At 48.4% G+C, this 18643-nt stretch overlaps 1 protein-coding gene across 1 annotated transcript; it reads right to left on the bottom strand.

Moving 5' to 3' along the window:
• Positions 1 to 477: 477 nt before the first annotated feature.
• Positions 478 to 18495, bottom strand: LOC140347401 (outer dense fiber protein 2-like). Its single transcript, XM_072433837.1, has 16 exons — positions 18344 to 18495; positions 17537 to 17650; positions 16803 to 16945; positions 16037 to 16166; positions 15802 to 15933; positions 14928 to 15002; positions 14763 to 14834; positions 14541 to 14657; positions 13358 to 13543; positions 11353 to 11462; positions 10040 to 10175; positions 7319 to 7429; positions 5750 to 6013; positions 4223 to 4323; positions 2018 to 2306; positions 478 to 665 (listed from the first exon to the last, which is right to left on the bottom strand). Exons 1-16 carry the CDS (start codon positions 18455 to 18457, stop codon positions 519 to 521), a joined length of 2241 nt encoding a protein of 746 aa, XP_072289938.1. The 5' UTR covers positions 18458 to 18495; the 3' UTR covers positions 478 to 518.
• Positions 18496 to 18643: the final 148 nt, after the last annotated feature.

Here is an 18643-nt window from a genome sequence, read left to right as displayed (position 1 = left end):
TACCCTCTCCAGATATTATAATAGATCCATGACCATACCCTCGCCGCGCCGCGGCTCTGTAGACACTCCCTTAGACAAAACACTGTGGAAACGTCCGAACGCCACAGGTACAGGGCTGGTTACCATGTGACCTACCCATCACCCGGACCTTCCCCGAGCAAACCCGCGTTCTGCGTCATAAATACTGGACTGGTCACGTATGACACGCTCGAGTTTGTGGAAGGAAGCAGAAGTTCCGAGTATTAAAGCGTGGAACGAGAAAGAACGTCAGGGAGAGTGAAGGGTTTAGATTGCAACTGTCTAAACCTCAGAGGGATTTTGTTCCGTTCTCTTTTATTCTCGTGGGGAAAGAAACATACATAATAAGTACTGAAATAAAAATAAATGCTTAGGAAAGAGACGAGACCGCAAGCAATGTTTAAAAACGTGACCAAATCTATTTATTACAAAAACATTTCCAAAGGCTACGTGAGGCTAAAGCGTCTCCCGGAGCGCCGCATCGAGGTGGCGCTCCGTCGCTAGCTCGGCGTCGGAGATTGCCCGAACACATTTCCGTACGACGTTTTGAGAAAGTGGACGTAGCTCTGCAGCGCCCTGTTGGTCGAGTCGCTCTGCTCCAGTCGTTCCTTCAGGTTCTGCAGTTGCCCCTGGAAACGCCGCTCCATCTGAGGAAAGCGACACGTTACATCCCGCACGACTGAGACGTATGTTATGTCTTTACTGCAGGCGGTGTTGCCTCTGAAGGTACCGGATTTTCTGGACTGTAAGTCGCACCTTTTTTCATAGTTTTGGCCGGGGTGCGACTTATATGTGATATTATTTGTTATTTTCACACTGACAACCACAAGAGGACGCTCTAGGCTCTAAACGACGCAGAAGAAGTATCTGCACTTCCTCTTCCTCTGGAGTTTGTGGAGTTGTTTAGAAGTGACACTCAATGGATTTAGTGATTTGGGGTAAAACTGATGCTTTGCTAAACTTGTTAGCATGTTCTTTATGCTATAGTTATCTGAATAACTGTTCATATGTTACGTTAACATACCAGACACTTACCACAGTTCTGTCTGTGCCTCATGTAGCTGAAGGCGTTAGCGTTAGCATACGTCATGTAGCTGAAGGTGTTAGCGTTAGCATATGTCATGTTGCTAAAGTGTTAGCGTTAGCATACGTCATGTAGCTGAAGGTGTTAGCGTTAGCATACGTCGTGTTGCTGAAGGTGTTAGCGTTAGCATACGTCATGTAGCTGAAGGTGTTAGCGTTAGCATACGTCATGTAGCTGAAGGTGTTAGCGTTGGCATACGTCATGTAGCTGAAGGTGTTAGCATTAGCATATGTCACGTAGCTGAAGGTGTTAGCGTTAGCATACGTCACGTAGCTGAAGGTGTTAGCGCTAGCATACGTCACGTTGCTGAAGGTGTTAGCGTTAGCATACGTCACGTTGCTGAAGGTGTTAGCAGTAGCATACGTCATGTAGCTGAAGGTGTTAGCGTTAGCATACGTCATGTAGCTGAAGGTGTTAGCGTTAGCATACGTCATGTAGCTGAAGGTGTTAGCGTTAGCATACGTCATGTAGCTGAAGGTGTTAGCGTTAGCATACGTCATGTAGCTGAAGGTGTTAGCGTTAGCATACGTCATGTAGCTGAAGGTGTTAGCATTAGCATACGTCATGTAGCTGAAGGTGTTAGCGTTAGCATACGTCATGTAGCTGAAGGTGTTAGCATTAGCATACGTCATGTAGCTGAAGGTGTTAGCGTTAGCATACGTCATGTAGCTGAAGGTGTTAGCGTTAGCATACGTCATGTAGCTGAAGGTGATAGCGTTAGCATACGTCATGTAGCTGAAGGTGTTAGCGTTAGCATACGTCATGTAGCTGAAGGTGTTAGCGTTAGCATACGTCATGTAGCTGAAGGTGTTAGCGTTAGCATACGTACACCTGTTCTTTTCGTCTCTATTATGCATTTTTTGGCTGCTGCGACTTATACTCCGTAGCTCGTTGAGCGTTGTGTGAATGTTGTACCTCTCGTTTGCCCCGCTGCAGCAGACTGAGCTCGGTTCTGGCCCGGCTCAGCTCGCTCTCTAAATCCAAAGCTCTGGACTGGGACGCTCGCTCTTTGGACAGCAGCCTCTGCAGCTCCTCGTCCGTCTGGCTCTTGGCGTCCTGCAGACTCTGCTGGAGTCTGCGCTTTGAGACGGAGACCTCCAGAGTCCGCTCCTCCAGCTCCTTTTCCAGCTTCAGCACCAGAGCCTCCTTCAACACCAAGTCCTGGGACCGGGCCGTGGACTGGCACTGCAGCTCCTCCAGTTCACTGACAACACACCAGACAATGGACTTTGTTGAAGCGCGTGTCGTCTTACAGCAGTTTTCAAACACAGTGTGATGTCACGTGGCTCTCCTCTGGACCCACCACCGCTGCATTCCTCTTTACCATAAACCATCAACTGTTGTCACTAAAGTTAGAACTGGATTTGGATTGGAGGGAATAAACTCCATGTTGTTATTTTACCGTCTGGTTTTTGAGATCATTATTTCTATTTTGTTTTGATCTAATGTTCTTTTCAACTACATAATGTGTGGATTAAAGTTATTTTTATGATTGTATTTAAGAACACCTCTCGCATCTCTTTTGGTCCTAAATATATCAGTAAAGAGTTTTTAACTGCACTTGAAACGCTCCTCGGGCTTTTATTCACTTTTGGACAGTTGGGAAAAGGAGGAACAGGACGTGCAAAGTCTGTACTCGATACTCGATACTCGAGTAAAAGCCGCTGTTTAAGAAAAGAGATTATGATTTTCATCACAAACAGCAGTTTCTTCATGTTTCCATGAGGTCTTTTACTAGTTCTGACTAGAACCGATTCGATTCAGATTTTTACGTTTCAAAATCGTTTTTTTTCCGATTTTCTCCAATTCCATCCGATTTCGATCTGATTTCCGATTTGGTCCGATTTCGATTCGATCTGGGGGTTAAAGGTGGAATGGACGATTTTTTAAGCAATTTTTTGTTATCATATTTCCTCGTGGTGTGGATAAATCATTTGTCCTGCCACGTATCAATCATAAAACGCACCTACCGCTCACCTGCAGCCGCGTCAGGCTCGTCCCCACGTTTCCGCGTGCCTAAGCGCATGGATCTATCATAATATAGTTCCCTCAGTGTACGGGGCAAAATGAAGACGGAGAAAGACAGTTCGAGCTGACGCAGAAGTGGACAGAAATCGAGGGGAGACGAGAGATGCGATGCGCTCCGTCGCGCTAATAAACAAACAGATGTGTGTATTGTATCAGTCCACACGGGGGAGTGGCATGTGCACGGGGGAGTGGCATGTGCACGGGGGAGTGGCATGTGCACGGGGGAGGGGCATGTACACGGGGGAGTGGCATGTGCACGGGGGAGTGGCATGTGCACGGGAGAGGGGCATGTACACTTCCACCTGCGTTCTCAAATCGCCGAAAAATCGTCCATTGCGCCTTTAATGTTATTAAAAATGAAAAATGTATTTGAACCGTTTCCTTCACTTCATGACTGTGTAGAGAAGCAACATATTAAAACTAGTATTATATCAATATGAAACAGAGTATTGGTAGTTACTGATGGAAGACTGATGAAGGTTAAGGGTCAATCTACCTTCAAGAAAGATCATCCAGGAGTCCTGAATTATCTTTCTTGAAGGTAGATTGAAGTTCACTGAGGGAAATGTAGAAAAGAATTTTAATTAAAAAAAAATAAAAAAATTAAAATCGATCTTTGGACGTACGAATCGATAATCGGTCATTAATATGCGAATCGATTAAAACAAATTTCAACCCAGCTCTAGTTCTGACATAAATCTTGCCTTCTTCCAGCTCTTGTATATTTCATAAAGTGTTTAGGACGGACTGTTCAGGAAAGTCAAATGTTGAGCTGAAATTGAACTGATAAACTTTTGGTTCGAGGGTGAAACGCTCTGCCACTTAAGCTTGTTGGTCCTTATTGATTATTGTCTGTTTCTGCCTGACTTTGTGTGAACTCATCATGAGACTTTCACAGCAGGAATAAGAATAAAGCTCAGGGGAATCGTGCATGTCTGAGTCCGTTTGACTCGATGACACTTTTACAATGACTAAATGACTTGTGATTAATCCATGAACTTGTCTCAGGCCTCGTTTGATTGGCTGAAACACAGAACTGGAGCCTGATTAGCTCCTGCCATTGATCAATAGAAACCATGAGGATGTTTGCACCGCTCTGAAGCCTGTATTTTCTTGTGGAGGCTGTTGTTCTCGTCCTGTAGAAGCGAGTGTCTCTGTTGAGCCAGCTGCAACTGCGCCCCCTGTTGTTCCACCTGAAACAAGACGAGAAGGCCAGAGACATAAGTAGGACTGTGCGTGTGTTTACATCGGGGGTCTCCGGAGCGGGGGCCACAGACAACAGCACTATTAAGTGAATGAATGGAAATCTCACATTTGACACAGTTTTGCTGAGCCTCCAAAGGTTAATAAGTTTGAATATTAAGTCCGCATCAGATCAAAGCGTTTGTAACACTTCTTAAACACTGTCACTTTAACCATCATTTAATCACCCACTGGTCACTTTCTGCACTACATCTGTAGAACTGTGAATTTGTGTACATATTAAACCTATTTTTATTCTATTATTTTTATCTGATAGCTTATTGTTATGACTTATTCAGTGTTCTCTACTCCATCACCTCCTCCATCACCTCCTCCATCACTTCCTCCATCACCTCCTCCATCACTTCCTCCATCACCTCCTCCATCACCTACTCCATCACCTCCTCCTTCACCTCCTCCATCACCTACTCCATCACCTCCTCCTTCACCTCCTCCATCACCTCCTCCATCACTTCCTCCATCACCTACTCCATCACCTCCTCCATCACCTCCTCCATCACTTCCTCCATCACCTCCTCCATCACCTCCTCCATCACTTCCTCCATCACCTACTCCATCACCTCCTCCTTCACCTCCTCCATCACCTACTCCATCACCTCCTCCTTCACCTCCTCCATCACCTCCTCCATCACTTCCTCCATCACCTACTCCATCACCTCCTCCATCACCTCCTCCATCACTTCCTCCATCACCTCCTCCATCACCTCCTCCATCACCATGTGGTACGCTGGAGCCACAGACAGGGACAAACAGAGACTACAGCGCCCTCTGCTGAGAAGGTGATCGGCTGCAGACTTCATCTCTGCAGGACCTGTACGACTCCAGGGCTCTGGGACGAGAGGCCACTCCCCTCAGGCAGGAGGCCACTCCCCTCAGGCAGGAGGCCACTCCCCTCAGGCAGGAGGCCACTCCCCTCAGGCAGGAGGCCACACCCCTCAGGCAGGAGGCCACACCCCACAAGAACAGTTTCTTCCCCTCTGCTGTTGGACTCATGAACACTTTTTAAACACTGTCACTTTAACATCATTGAATCACTCGTGTTCACCGTCTGCTCTACATATGTAAACTCAACTGTACATTTGTGTACATTGTAAGCCTATTTTTTTTTCAATTTTATCCTATAGCCGATTGTTTTTTGTTTTTGACAGGTTGTTTTATCATTGTTCATTGTTTGTGAATTCTGTTCATCGACAATGGAAATAAACCTTTTCTGATTCTGATTCTATAACAATGTCTTTTTATGATGTGTTTTGGACCCTTCGGAAATGAAGTGAGGGACTAAATAAAGTAAATAGAGTAGAGATCCTTCTCCCTATATCTACTGTGTCTGAGGTCAGAGGTCAGAGTGTGCCGTGCCTTGAGGCGGAGCTGGCCGAGCGTGGCGGTGTGTTCGCTGCTCCTCTGCTCGTACGTCTCGGCGCTGCGCTGCGCCTCCTTCAGGCGCTGCTCGGCCCGTCGCAGCCTCTCGGGGTGGTCCTGGAGGTCTCGCAGGCGGCTCTGGAGCTGGCGTTTCTGCTGCTCCTTCTCCCGACTGAGCTGCTCCTCCAGCTCTCGCCTCTGAGCCGAGGCCTCCTCCAGCCTCTGCACCAAGAGCTCCGACTCCGAGCGGCTCTCCAGCAGCTGGAGGCCACAAAGAGGAGGAACATGTGCTTTAGATATGTACAGTGTGATCAGAAGAGAGGAAGAGAGAGGAAGAGAGGAGAAGAGAGGAGAAGAGAGGAAGAGAGGAGAAGAAGAGAGAGGAAGAGAATAAGAGCGAGAAGAGAGGAAGAGAGAGGAGAAGAGAGGAAGAGGAGAAGAAGAGAGGGGAAGAGAGGAGAAGAGAGAGAAGAGAGGAAGAGGAGAAGAAGAGAGGAAGAGAGGGGAAGAGAGGAGAAGAGAGAGAAGAGAGGAAGAGAGGGGAAGAGAGGAGAAGAGAGAGAAGAGAGGAAGAGGAGATGAAGAGAGGAAGAGAGGGGAAGAGAGGAGAAGAGAGAGAAGAGAGGAAGAGGAGAAGAAGAGAGGAAGAGAGGGGAAGAGAGGAGAAGAGAGAGAAGAGAGGAAGAGAGGAAGAAGAAGATAGAAGAAATAAGGCAGTGGCAGAACGTAATCCTGCCGGTTGACGCCGTTTTTACTCTTCACACAGCTGTTTGTTGTCGTTGCAAGCCCCGCCCCTGAGTGTTACCATGGAGATCATCTCACTAATAACTGATGTAATGCTTAAAAGAGCCACAACGAGGTGCCGATGAGCTGGCTGTATGTGGTCCATCCATCCATTTTAAATGTAATTAACTAATTTTACAACATTTTATTACTTATTATTTTATTTACACAAGAAGACAAATAATAATACAAATATATGTGAGGGGGGGAAAAAATATTCCAAAAATGTATATTCTAGGGTGCACGGTGGCAAAGGCGGTTAGCGCTCTTGCCTCCCAAGAAGGAGATCATGGGTTCGATTCCCGGACCAGACCAACATCACATGATCTCTCTGGGTGGAGTTTGCATGTTCTCCCCGTGTTACCTCCGGGTTCTCCGCCTTCCTCCCACCGTCCAAAGACATACATGTGTTAGGTAAAATTGGCGACTCTAAATTGGCCCTAATGAATGAATGTGAGAGTGAATAATTGTCTGTAATGTCTATGTCTCTGTGTTGACCCTGCGACAAGTTGGCCACTGTCCAGGATGTCCAGGATGTACCCCGCCTAAGGCCCGAAGTCACTGGGATAGGCTCCAGTCACCCGCGACCCCAAAAGGGAACAAGTGGTAGAAAATGGATGGATGGATGTATATTCTAATAATATATATATATAAAGAAAAATGAAGTTGAAAGTTTAGTTGAGACATAATAAGATATCGCCCTTTCCTCTGGAAGTATTTCCCACTCACATTAAGTCCCCAGCGTGGTCATGTGTGAGTGTCGTCCACAGGGGGCGCTCTCACCTGCTTCCTGTGTTTCTCCACTTGGCTCTGGTGTTTCCTGAGCAGAGACTTGAGCGCTCGAGCCTCTCGCTGCAGATCTGTGAGTCGCTCCTCTGACGCCGACAACTCGTCCTGAAACAGAAGCCACAGGGGAAAAAGAACGATTTTAAGGCGTTACACTTGTGCTTTAAAGTCTTTATTCACTCGGTGGTGGTAAGATATGTTCATACGAGGCAAAGTGTGTGAAATCTGAGCATTTGAAACAAGAAAGAAGAAGAAAGTATGTGTCGTTTGTCGTCCTCGTTCCATGTGTCGTCCTCGTCCCGTGTGTCGTTTGTCGCCCTCGTCCCGTGTGTCGTTTGTCGCCCTCGTCCCGTGTGTCGTTTGTCGCCCTCGTCCCATGTGTCGTTTGTCGCCCTCGTCCCATGTGTCGTTTGTCGCCCTTGTCCCGTGTGTCGTTTGTCGTCATCGTCCCGTGTGTCGTTTGTCGTCTCGTCCTCGTCCCGTGTCGTTTGTTGCCCTCGTCTCGTGTGTTGTTGTTTGTCGTCATCGTCCCGTGTGTCATCCTCGTCCCGTCCCGTGTGTCGTTTGTCTTCTTCGTCCCGTGTGTCGTCCTGAGTGTCGTCCTCATCCCGTGTGTCGTCCTCGTCCCGTGTGTTGTTTGTCGCCCTCGTCCCGTGTGTCGAGCGTCGTCCTCGTCCCGTGTGTCATTTGTCTTCCTCGTCCCGTGTGTCATTTGTCGCCCTCGTCCCGTGTGTCGAGCGTCGTCCTCGTCCCGTGTGTCGTTTGTCTTCCTCGTCCCATGTGTCATCCTCATCCCGTGTGTCATCCTCATCCCGTGTGTCATCCTCATCCCGTGTGTCATCCTCATCCCGTGTGTCGTCCTCGTCCCGTGTGTTGTTTGTCGCCCTCGTCCCGTGTGTCGAGCGTCGTCCTCGTCCCGTGTGTCATTTGTCTTCCTCGTCCCGTGTGTCATTTGTCGCCCTCGTCCCGTGTGTCGAGCGTCGTCCTCGTCCCGTGTGTCGTTTATCTTCCTCGTCCCGTGTGTCCTCCTCGTCCCGTGTGTCATCCTCATCCCGTGTGTCATCCTCATCCCGTGTGTCATCCTCATCCCGTGTGTCATCCTCATCCCGTGTGTCATCCTCGTCCCGTGTGTCGTCCTCGTCCCGTGTGTCGTCCTCGTCCCATGTGTCGTACTCGTCCCGTGTGTCGGTTGTCGTCCTCGTCCCGTGTGTTGTTTGTCGCCCTCGTCTTGTGTGTTGTTGTTTGTCGTCATCGTCCCGTGTGTCGTTTGTCGTCCCGTGTGTCGTCTTCATCCCGTGTCATTTGTTGTCCCGTGTGTCGTCCTCGTCCCGTGTGTCAAGCGTCGTCCTCGTCCCGTGTGTCGTCCTCGTCCCGTGTGTCGTCCTCGTCCCGTGTGTCGTCCTCGTCCCGTGTGTCGTTTGTCTTCCTCGTCCCATGTGTCGTTTGTCGTCCCGTGTGTCTCCTCGTCCCGTGTGTCTCCTCGTCCCGTGTGTCTCCTCGTCCAGTGTGTCTCCTCGTCCCGTGTGTTGTCCTCGTCCCGTGCGTCTTCCTCGTAATCGTCCCGTGTGTCGGTTGTCGTCCTCGTCCCGTGTGTCGTCCTCGTCCCATGTGTCGTTTGTCGTCCTCGTCCTGTGTGTCGTCCTCGTCCCGTGTGTCGAGAGTCGTCCTCGTCCCGTGTGTCGTTTGTCGTCCCGTGTGTCGTCCTCGTCCCGTGTGTCAAGCGTCGTCCTCGTCCCGTGTGTCAAGCGTCGTCCTCGTCCCGTGTGTCAAGCGTCGTCCTCGTCCCGTGTGTCGTCCTCGTCCCGTGTGTCGTTTGTCTTCCTCGTCCCATGTGTCGTTTGTCGTCCCGTGTGTCTCCTCGTCCCGTGTGTCTCCTCGTCCCGTGTGTTGTCCTCGTCCCGTGTGTCTTCCTCGTGCCGTGTGTCGGTTGTCGACCTTGTCCCGTGTGCCGTTTGTCGTCCTCGTCCCGTGTGTCGTCATCGTCCCGTGTGTCGTTTGTCGTCCTCGTCCCGTGTGTCGTCCTCGTCCAGTGTGTCGAGCGTCGTTCCGTGTGACGTCCTCGTCCCGTGTGTCGTCCTCGTCCCGTGTGTCGTCCTCGTCCCATGTGTCGTTTGTCGTCCTCGTCCCGTGTGTCGTCCTCGTCCCGTGTGTCGAGAGTCGTCCTGGTCCCGTGTGTCGTTCTCGTCCCGTGTGTCGTTCTCGTCCCGGGTGTCGTTCGTCTTTCTCGTCCCGTGTGTCGTTAGTCGTTCCGTGGGTCGTCCTCGTCCCATGTGTCGTTTCTTCTGTCTCGTCCCGTGTGTCGTTAGTCGTTCCGTGGGTCGTCCTCGTCCCGTGTGTCGTTTCTACTGTCTCGTCCCGTGTGTCGTTAGTCGTTCCGTGGGTCGTCCTCGTCCCGTGGGTCGTCCTCGTCCCGTGTGTCGTTTGTCTTCCTCGTCTCGCATGTCGTCCGGTGTGTCGTCCTCGTCCCGTGTGTCGTCCTCGTCCCGTGTGCCGTTTGTCGTCCTCGTCCCGTGTGTCGTCGTCGTCCCGTGTGTCGTCTTCGTCCCGTGTGTCGTCTTCGTCCCGTGTGTCGCCCCGTGTGTCGTCCCGAGTGTAGTCTTCGTCCCGTGTGTCGTCCTCGTCCCGTGTGTCATCCTCGTCCCGTGTGTCGTCCTCGTCCCGTGTGTCGTCCTCGTCCCGTGTGTCGTCCTCGTCCCGTGTGTCGTCCCGTGCGCTCACCTTGAGTTTGCGGTTCTCTGCGTTCAGGGCGGCGTTCTGTCCGGCGACGTGCGCAACCTTTGACCCGAGCCGCTCCCTCTCGACCCGGTTCTGCTCCTCGGTCGAGTGTAGCCGCTCCACCAGTTCAGCCACGCCCCTGAGGAGAAAAGGGGCGGGATCTTTAGTAGCCCTGTTATTCATGAGGAAACGCAGAGGAAACAGAGAGGAAACGCAGAGGAAACAGAGGGGAAACGCAGAGGAAACAGAGAGGAAGCGCAGAGGAAACGCAGAGGAAACAGAGAGGAAGCGCAGAGGAAACAGAGAGGAAGCGCAGAGGAAATGCAGAGGAAACAGAGAGGAAGCGCAGAGGACACGGAGAGGAAACGCAGAGGGAATGCAGAGGAAACGCAGAGGAAGCACAGAGGAAACGCAGAGGAAGCGCAGAGGAAGCGCAGAGGAAGCGCAGAGGGAACGCAGAGGAACTGCAGAGGAAACGCAGAGGAAATGTAGAGGAAATGCAGAAGAAACGTAGAGGAAATGCAGAGGAAACGCAGAGGAAACGGAGAGGAAATACAGAGGAAACGCAGAGGAAACGGAGAGGAAATCCAGAGGAAATGCAGAGGAAACGCAGAGGAAATGCAGAGAACCTTGTGTCCTCACTGGTCCCAAGCCTTTTTTGTTTCTTTTTTTTTTTTTTAATACTATTTTGTTGTTGTGATTTTGTTTTTGTTGTTTTATGTTCTAAAAAATATATATAAAATAAACTCTGGTCCGGCAGTAAAGTTCCTCAGTAGCATTTAGCCAGTTTTGATATTGGATTTCCAGTTTAGCGCCCCCTACAGGTCGGACGACTCGTTGAACTAAAAAACAGTTAAGATAAATATATTTTAAATTGTACACAAAATTACAAAAATGCTATCACAGAATAGCAATTTTTTTAGGTTTATATTTTCACTTCCTGTTTCACAGTAGGAAATTCCCCAGAAAATTCCACAAATACAAATTTTAATACGAGCATCTTGACAAAAACTTTGACTGGAATGAGTGTTCCTGCTGTGATGTCACTTCCTGTCATTTGTTTACAGATTTTTCTAAGTTTTCTCCACAAACACCTGCTCGATCGGTGTAAAACTGTCATTTATATGTACAACAGGTACAAACACACCAAATAAAGTCTGAATTAGAAAATCGTAAAAACATGACATAGGCCCTTTAAAGGACAAATATTCCGCATCGCCCGCGTCGTTATCTGCCTGAACGCGGCGTTAAACGTACGCCCGATTGGCCCGTTTCCATCGCACTTCGACGACGAACAATAGCGTGGTTCGACCGACCGTTTGAGCGCCGGGATTTCCTGCTCCAGGTGCTCTTTGGCGGCGGCTTCGTTCTGGTGCCGGACGCGCCACTCGCTGGACGAGGACAAGGCCTGGGACAACTGCAGCTCCTGGAAGACAAACGTGTGAGAGCTCCACGTGCGAGAGCTCCACGTGCGAGAGCTCCACGTGTGTGAGCTCCACGTGCGAGAGCTCCACGTGCGAGAACTCCACGTGCGAGAGCTCCACGTGTGTGAGCTCCACGTGCGAGAGCTCCACGTGCGAGAACTCCACGTGCGAGAGCTCCACGTGCGAGAGCTCCACGTGCGAGAGCTCCACGTGCGAGAGCTCCACGTGCGAGAACTCCATGTGTGTGAGCTCCACGTGCGAGAGCTCCACGTGCGAGAGCTCCACGTGTGTGAGCTCCACGTGCGAGAGCTCCACGTGCGAGAACTCCACGTGCGAGAGCTCCACGTGTGTGAGCTCCACGTGCGAGAACTCCACGTGCGAGAACTCCACGTGCGAGAACTCCACGTGCGAGAACTCCACGTGCGAGAACTCCATGTGTGTGAGCTCCACATGCGAGAGCTCCACGTGCGAGAGCTCCACGTGCGAGAGCTCCACGTGTGTGAGCTCCACGTGCGAGAACTCCACGTGCGAGAACTCCACGTGCGAGAACTCCACGTGTGAGCTCCACGCGCGAGAACTCCACGTGCGAGAACTCCACGTGCGAGAACTCCACGTGTGAGCTCCACGCGCGAGAACTCCACGTGCGAGAACTCCACGTGCGAGAACTCCACGTGCGAGAACTCCATGTGTGTGAGCTCCACATGCGAGAACTCCACGTGCGAGAACTCCACGTGCGAGAACTCCACGTGTGAGCTCCACGCGCGAGAACTCCACGTGCGAGAACTCCACGTGCGAGAACTCCACGTGCGAGAACTCCACGTGCGAGAACTCCATGTGTGTGAGCTCCACATGCGAGAGCTCCACGTGCGAGAACTCCACGTGCGAGAACTCCACGTGCGAGAACTCCACGTTCACGTGAGCTCCACGTGCGAGCTCCACGCGCGAGAACTCCACGTGCGAGAACTCCACGTGCGAGAACTCCATGTGTGTGAGCTCCACATGCGAGAGCTCCACGTGCGAGAACTCCACGTGCGAGAACTCCACGTGTGAGCTCCACGTGCGAGCTCCACGCGCGAGAACTCCACGTGCGAGAACTCCACGTGCGAGAGCTCCACGTGCGAGAGCTCCACGTGTGAGCTCCGAGAGGACGCCACGCCTCTGATGACATCACGGCGCCGATGTCGTGTGAAGACGTACAGAATGGCGAGTGTGCACGTGAAACAATTGTAGGTTTATAGTGATGGATAGAGCTGGTTTTATGAGCGTCTCGTTGGTCGTTCCGTTCGTTTATGAAAGTGTTTTCGTCTCAAAGCTAAAGGCTAACGCGCATTAGCTTCAATATTAAACAGACAAAGGTGATGAATTGTTTCTTTAAATAGTGTATTTAGAAGAGGTGCAGATCAAACCTGCCCAAGTATCACAGATGGAAATGAGCTCTAGAGCTATATGAGAATGAAATAAATAAAATACATAAAATACATAAAATAAATAGAATAAAATAAATAAAATATAATAAAATATAATAAATAAATAAAATAAATAGATACAATAAAATATATACAATAAAAATAAATACAATAAAATAATATAAAATAGATACAATAAATATAATAAATAAATAAAATTAATACAATATTTTGACATTTGGGTGTGAATTATGAGTGTAATCTGCCTTTTTACTAATAAACACTGTTTGACTTTGACTTAAATCAGTCTCGTGTCTTGTCACTTCACTTTTGGTACAGATGCTCATTATTTAGCTCTGGCGTAAGTTAATCAGTGAAAGTATAATCTTTATTATAATCTGCTTAGTTTCGCTTCCATTCTGGAATTTTGAACATTCTGAAGTCAGACTGAAGTTAAAAGATTCTCATCTCATCGACAAAACGCCACCGACCTTTTGGTGGAGCTTGTCGGCGAGTCTCCTGGTCTCCTCCTCCGCCCGCTCCGCCAGCTCCGCCCGCTCCGCCTCCCGCGCTCTCCTGTCCCGCTCCTCGTCGTCCTGGCAACGCCTCACGGCCCACAGCTCGTCGGTCAGCGAGCGCACCTCCAGCTGCGCCTGGTCCTGGCTCCGCTGCAGCCTCTGAGCGACAGGCGGACGGTGCGTTGAATTGTTAATCGCTATGGCAACTTATTCGTATTATCAGTTATTGTTCAGCACTTTTTAATTCCGTCACTTGTGATTTTCAAATATTCACTTTATTTGGTGTATTTATGCCCATTATACATAAAAATCAATCAAGCAGCTGTTGAAAAACCTGTAGGAAACTATTACAGGAAGTGACATCACATTTCAATCCATCCAACGACGGTTTTTGACTCTATTAGCAATAATTTGACTAAATAAAGTCGCGGTTATATATTTTTAGTTGTCAAATTAAAAGCAAAGGGTGACATAAGATTAGACGGGGTCATTTCCTAGTGTGATGTGATGTTTTTTTTGTGCTTTGAATTTTTTATTAAACCCGTGATGTTATGCGCTATCTACAGCCCAGAGGAACATTTAAAGTGACGGTTACATTTACTACATTCTTCACGACGCTGATGCTGTAATAAAGGTGTTTTCATTGTTACCAACAGAGGATCTCGGATTTGCATCTTTGGGATTATCCTACGTTTATTTTGCTACAGTTTTTATTTCGTTTTCACCCTTTTTTTCCAACTTTTTTTTTTTTTTTTTACACGTATGACCCGCACAGTGCTCCGTACACTTTCCCCGCGATTGTTTGGACCTGAAGAGTATCTCGGATTTGCGTCTTTGGGATTTGCGTCTTTGGGATTATCCTACGTTTATTTTGCTACAGTTTTTATTTCGTTTTCACCCTTTTTCTCCTATGTTTTTTTTTTTTTTTTTACACGTATGACCCGCACAGTGCTCCGTACACTTTCCCCGCAATTGTTTGGACCTGAAGAGTATCTCGGATTTGCGTCTTTGGGATTTGCGTCTTTGGGATTATCCTACGTTTATTTTGCTACAGTTTTTATTTCGTTTTCACCCTTTTTCTCCTATGTTTTTTTTTTTTTTTTTACACGTATGACCCGCACAGTGCTCCGTACCCTTTCCCCGCGACTGTACGGACCTCGATTTGAGCGGTGAGCTGCGCGTTTTCAGTCTGAGCGCGGTCCAGCTGACTTTCCAGATGCGCGCGGGTCGACTCCAGGAGTTTGGACAGCTCCTCCGACGTCTGGTTACTTTCCTGCAAGTAAACGCATCTCGCAGGGTAAAGTTCCCGTATTTTCAGAGGCGTTCTTTTCAACGTCGTTGTTAGGTTCTCGAAAGTGGAATTCTCACGCTCCCATACCTTTTCCAAATCCAACGTCTCAGCCAGTTGGGACACTTCCTTCTCCTTGTTTGAGAGTTTGGCGTCGAGTCTCTGGGGGAAACGCAAAAGGAAGACGTTTGACTCGGACTACGGAAGCCTCTGAGGGTCAAAACTGTGCTAGAAAATGTGGGCGCGGTGGCGTACGATGTTCTCCACTTCGCAGTCGGTGAGTCTTTTCTTCAGGGCGTCGCTCTGCTCCGACCACAGCAGTGACTCTCTCTGGAAACAAAACCCCAAATCCACTTTATTATCGTCTTCAAACAAATTAGTTGAGGATTTTTAACGAGAACAATGTAAAATGTCCGTCAAATTAACCATAAAAGGGCATGAATATCCTATTACACCCTTATTTGAAAGTATAAAACATCACATTTTTATTTTTAATCAGCTTTTTTGTAGCATTTTTCACCATAAACGATACACTACATATTCAAATATTATCTAAATTTCCATATACCGTATTTTCTGGACTATGAGTGGCACCTTTTTTCATAGTTTTGGCCGGGGTGCGACTTATACATATATTATACTTATGTACTTATACTCCGGAGCGACTTATATGTGATATTATTTGTTATTTTCACACTTGCAACCTGCATTTCATACTCCAGTGCCACATATATATATTGATTTTTTTCCTCTATTATGCATTTTTTGGCTGGTGCGACTTATAATCCGGAAAATACGGTATTAATTTTGAACTAATATAATTGTAAAGACCAAGTAATTGTGACATTTTTAGTTAAAAGTGTATGTTAACCTTTTTTAATTGAATTTGTAGAAAAGTGAAAATAAGTCTTTTTTTCTTCTCTATTATGCACTTTTTGGCTGGTGCGACTTATACTCCAGAAAATACGGCGTTGCCCGCTCATAATTGGAGTTGTTTGAAATCTTCGTAACACAAACCTAATGAATCGCAACCACAAAACGCCGGCGCAACACGGACTAAAACGTAATAACAGCTTATTTTACATCCAACAAAAGCGCGCGCATTGGACGGAAAGTCGAGCGTTTTCACCTCCTGCTCGCTCCACTCTCGCAGCAGCGCTCGGAGGGCGTGGCCAGTGCTGGCGAACATCTCCATCTTCTCCAGCAGAACGTCCCGCTGTCGGTCCAGAGAGGCGACGTGCGCTCGGCTCAAACGCTTCACCTGCGGAAGCGCAAACGACACGGTCACTTCACACGCCGCCGATTCCAGAGAAGCGTAAAGTGGGCGTCGACCACGAGGGGGGGGGGGGCTCAGATGACCGCACCGAGGAGAGTCCGGCCACTGTTTCCCGCAGCGCCGAGAGCTGATTGGTCACCGCCGCGCCGTCGATGTCGGCCTCCACTAACGCTCGCAGCAGCTCGTCGAGGTCTCCGGACCGAGCGCCACGTTCAGACCTGACGAAAGCGACACGGGAAACACATAGTTCAGTGGTGAAGCGCCCTCTGTCTGTACGAAGCGCCCTCTGTCTGTACGAAGCGCCCTCTGTCTGTACGAAGCGCCCTCTGTCTGTACGAAGCGCCCTCTGTCTGTACGAAGCGCCCTCTGTCTGTACGAAGCGCCCTCTGTCTGTACGAAGCGCCCTCTGTCTGTACGAAGCGCCCTCTGTCCGTACGAAGTGCCCTCTGTCCGTACGAAGCGCCCTCTGTCTGTACGAAGCGCCCTCTGTCTGTAAGAAGCGCCCTCTGTCTGTACGAAGCGCCCTCTGTCTGTACGAAGCGCCCTCTGTCTGTACGAAGCGCCCTCTGTCCGTATGAAGTGGCCTCTGTCTGTACGAAGCGCCCTCTGTCCGTACAAAGTATCCTCTGTCTGTACGAAGCGGCAACAACACACAGTTCAGTGGTGAAGCGTCCTCTGTCTGTACGAAGTGCCACTTATAGTCCGGAAAATACGGTAATCGTTTGAATCATGGCGTTTTTTCCTCACAATAATTGCGACACTAAAGTTTGATATCGTGACCACAACACACTGCACACTGCTGGCACCTCCTTTAATGCGCGGCGTGAGACGGTAACTCCTGAACTGCTCCTTACTTCCTGGAGCGTCTGCGATCCGTTTCCTGTTCTTCTTTGAGTAAAACCGCCAGGCTCCTGGAGACGCAGCCGCTGCCCACTTCCTCCAGCTCAGCGACGCCGTCTCTGACTCCGGAGCCCGAGCGGCGCGATGATCGGCTCCTCTGCAGTTACGGGAAACACCGGCCGTTAACATTGTACGTATTAAACATGCTGTTGCTGTTTAAAGCGCCCCCTACAGGTCGGACGACTCATCGATCTAAAATGCAGTTAAGATAAATATATTTTAAATTGTCCTCAAAATTACAAAAAAATGTATCCCAGAATAGCACATTTTTTAGGTTTATTATTTAACTTCCTGTTTGTAATTGATGACATCACAGTAAGAAATTACCCAGAAAACACTGGGCCAAAACTGATCTAACGTCACTATTTTTTTATTTGACAAATTTAAAAATATGAGAGCGACTTTATTTTGTTGAATTAATGTTTAGAGAGTTAAAAAAGTTGTTTCTTTTGTGCAAATTCTGCATAAACTTTGACTGGAATGAGGTGAATGATGATGTCACTTCCTGTCCCCGGTATGATGTCACTTCCTGTCATTTTCCACAGATATTTCCAACGTTTTCTCCACAAACACCTGCTCGATCGGTGTAAAACTATCATTTATATGTACGACAGGTACAAACACACAGAATAAAGTCAACGTTAGAACATCGTACAAACCCTTCGTACGTCACTTTAAACATTCGTACCTGACCGTCATAAGCCGTGTCCATGTTTCGCCGCGTTGGAGTTTTCCCAGGCGGAATCCAGGGCGGAGCTTTGGATCGTCCGCCATCTTTGCCGAGAGCGTCGAGCGTCTTCATCTGGAAAAGACGATTCAGTCGCGGCAAAATACGGCGTCACAAACAATCTAATACAAAACTGTCCATTTGTCTAATTACGTATTAAATCATGAAAAATCGATTAAAAAAAAATAGAAAATACTTGTTCTTCTCAGGCATCGACGTCCAACCTTTGCATAGAAATGTAATCATGGTGTATACTAGTTTATGTCCAGATTATTAATCGATAATCCTGATTATTACGGTCACAACACAAAAAATAATAATCGTGACAATTGTTGAAGCAAATTTAAGTATTGTTTTGTTCAAAGTATAGCCCAAAAATAGACCTAAATGTAAATCACTTTTCTTTTCTTTTTTCTGCTGTTTTTGTCACATTTAACTTTTTAACTTTTACTATTTAGTCACAGTCTCGGTAATAATATTTTTTTATTTTTTTTTTAAATAATAAAAATCGTTAAATCGTGATGTTTTTTTCTCACAACAATAATCGTAAACGCTATCATTTAATATCGTGACTTCCCTGTTTTAAGGCGTAATTACTTGTTGTTTGTTTGTTTGTGCATGTAATAATTAGTAATAATCGTTAAATCGTGATGTTTTTTTTCTCACAACAATAATCGAAAACGCTATCAATTGATATCGTGACCTCCCTGGTTGTTAGGCTAACATGTTGTCTGTTTGTTTGTTTGTTTATGTAATCTTCTTTGTTACCGGCGGCTTTCTGCTGGCGCGCGGGCTTCTCTTCATATGGACGTGGACCGGAGTGTCTTCGGAGACGTGCACGTGAACCGGCGGCGGCGGCGGAGGTGTTTCCCGGCCGTGCATCGCCTCCTCCCGACGCCCGGAACCTTCACGACGCCGTAGGCTCCGTCACCGGCCCGCGGAAGCACAAACCGGGCTCGCGCTCGTCCATTACACGCGACGAAAGTAACATTTTCCCCAAACAAATCACGACTTCTCCCTTCGGACGCCGTGCGGACGGTGGGCGGGGCTAACGAGCCAGCCAGGGTG

The sequence above is a fragment of the Eucyclogobius newberryi genome, unplaced genomic scaffold (assembly GCF_026437365.1).
Source record: "Eucyclogobius newberryi isolate DKJ021-1_F unplaced genomic scaffold, fEucNew1.0.hap1 SCAF_6, whole genome shotgun sequence".
NCBI lineage: Eukaryota > Metazoa > Chordata > Actinopteri > Gobiiformes > Gobiidae > Eucyclogobius > Eucyclogobius newberryi.
This window is presented reverse-complemented; position numbering and strand designations above follow the sequence as displayed.

Coding starts and splice junctions, on each gene's coding strand:
- LOC140347401 (XM_072433837.1), bottom strand. CDS start 18,457: ATGCACGGCCGGGAAACACCTCCGCCGCCGCCGCCGGTTCACGTGCAC. Junction 15,934..16,036: donor CAGTGGCCGGACTCTCCTCG/GTGCGGTCATCT, acceptor GCGCTTCCGCAG/GTGAAGCGTTTGAGCCGAGC. Junction 2,307..4,222: donor AAAATACAGGCTTCAGAGCG/GTGCAAACATCC, acceptor GTGTGTTGTCAG/TGAACTGGAGGAGCTGCAGT.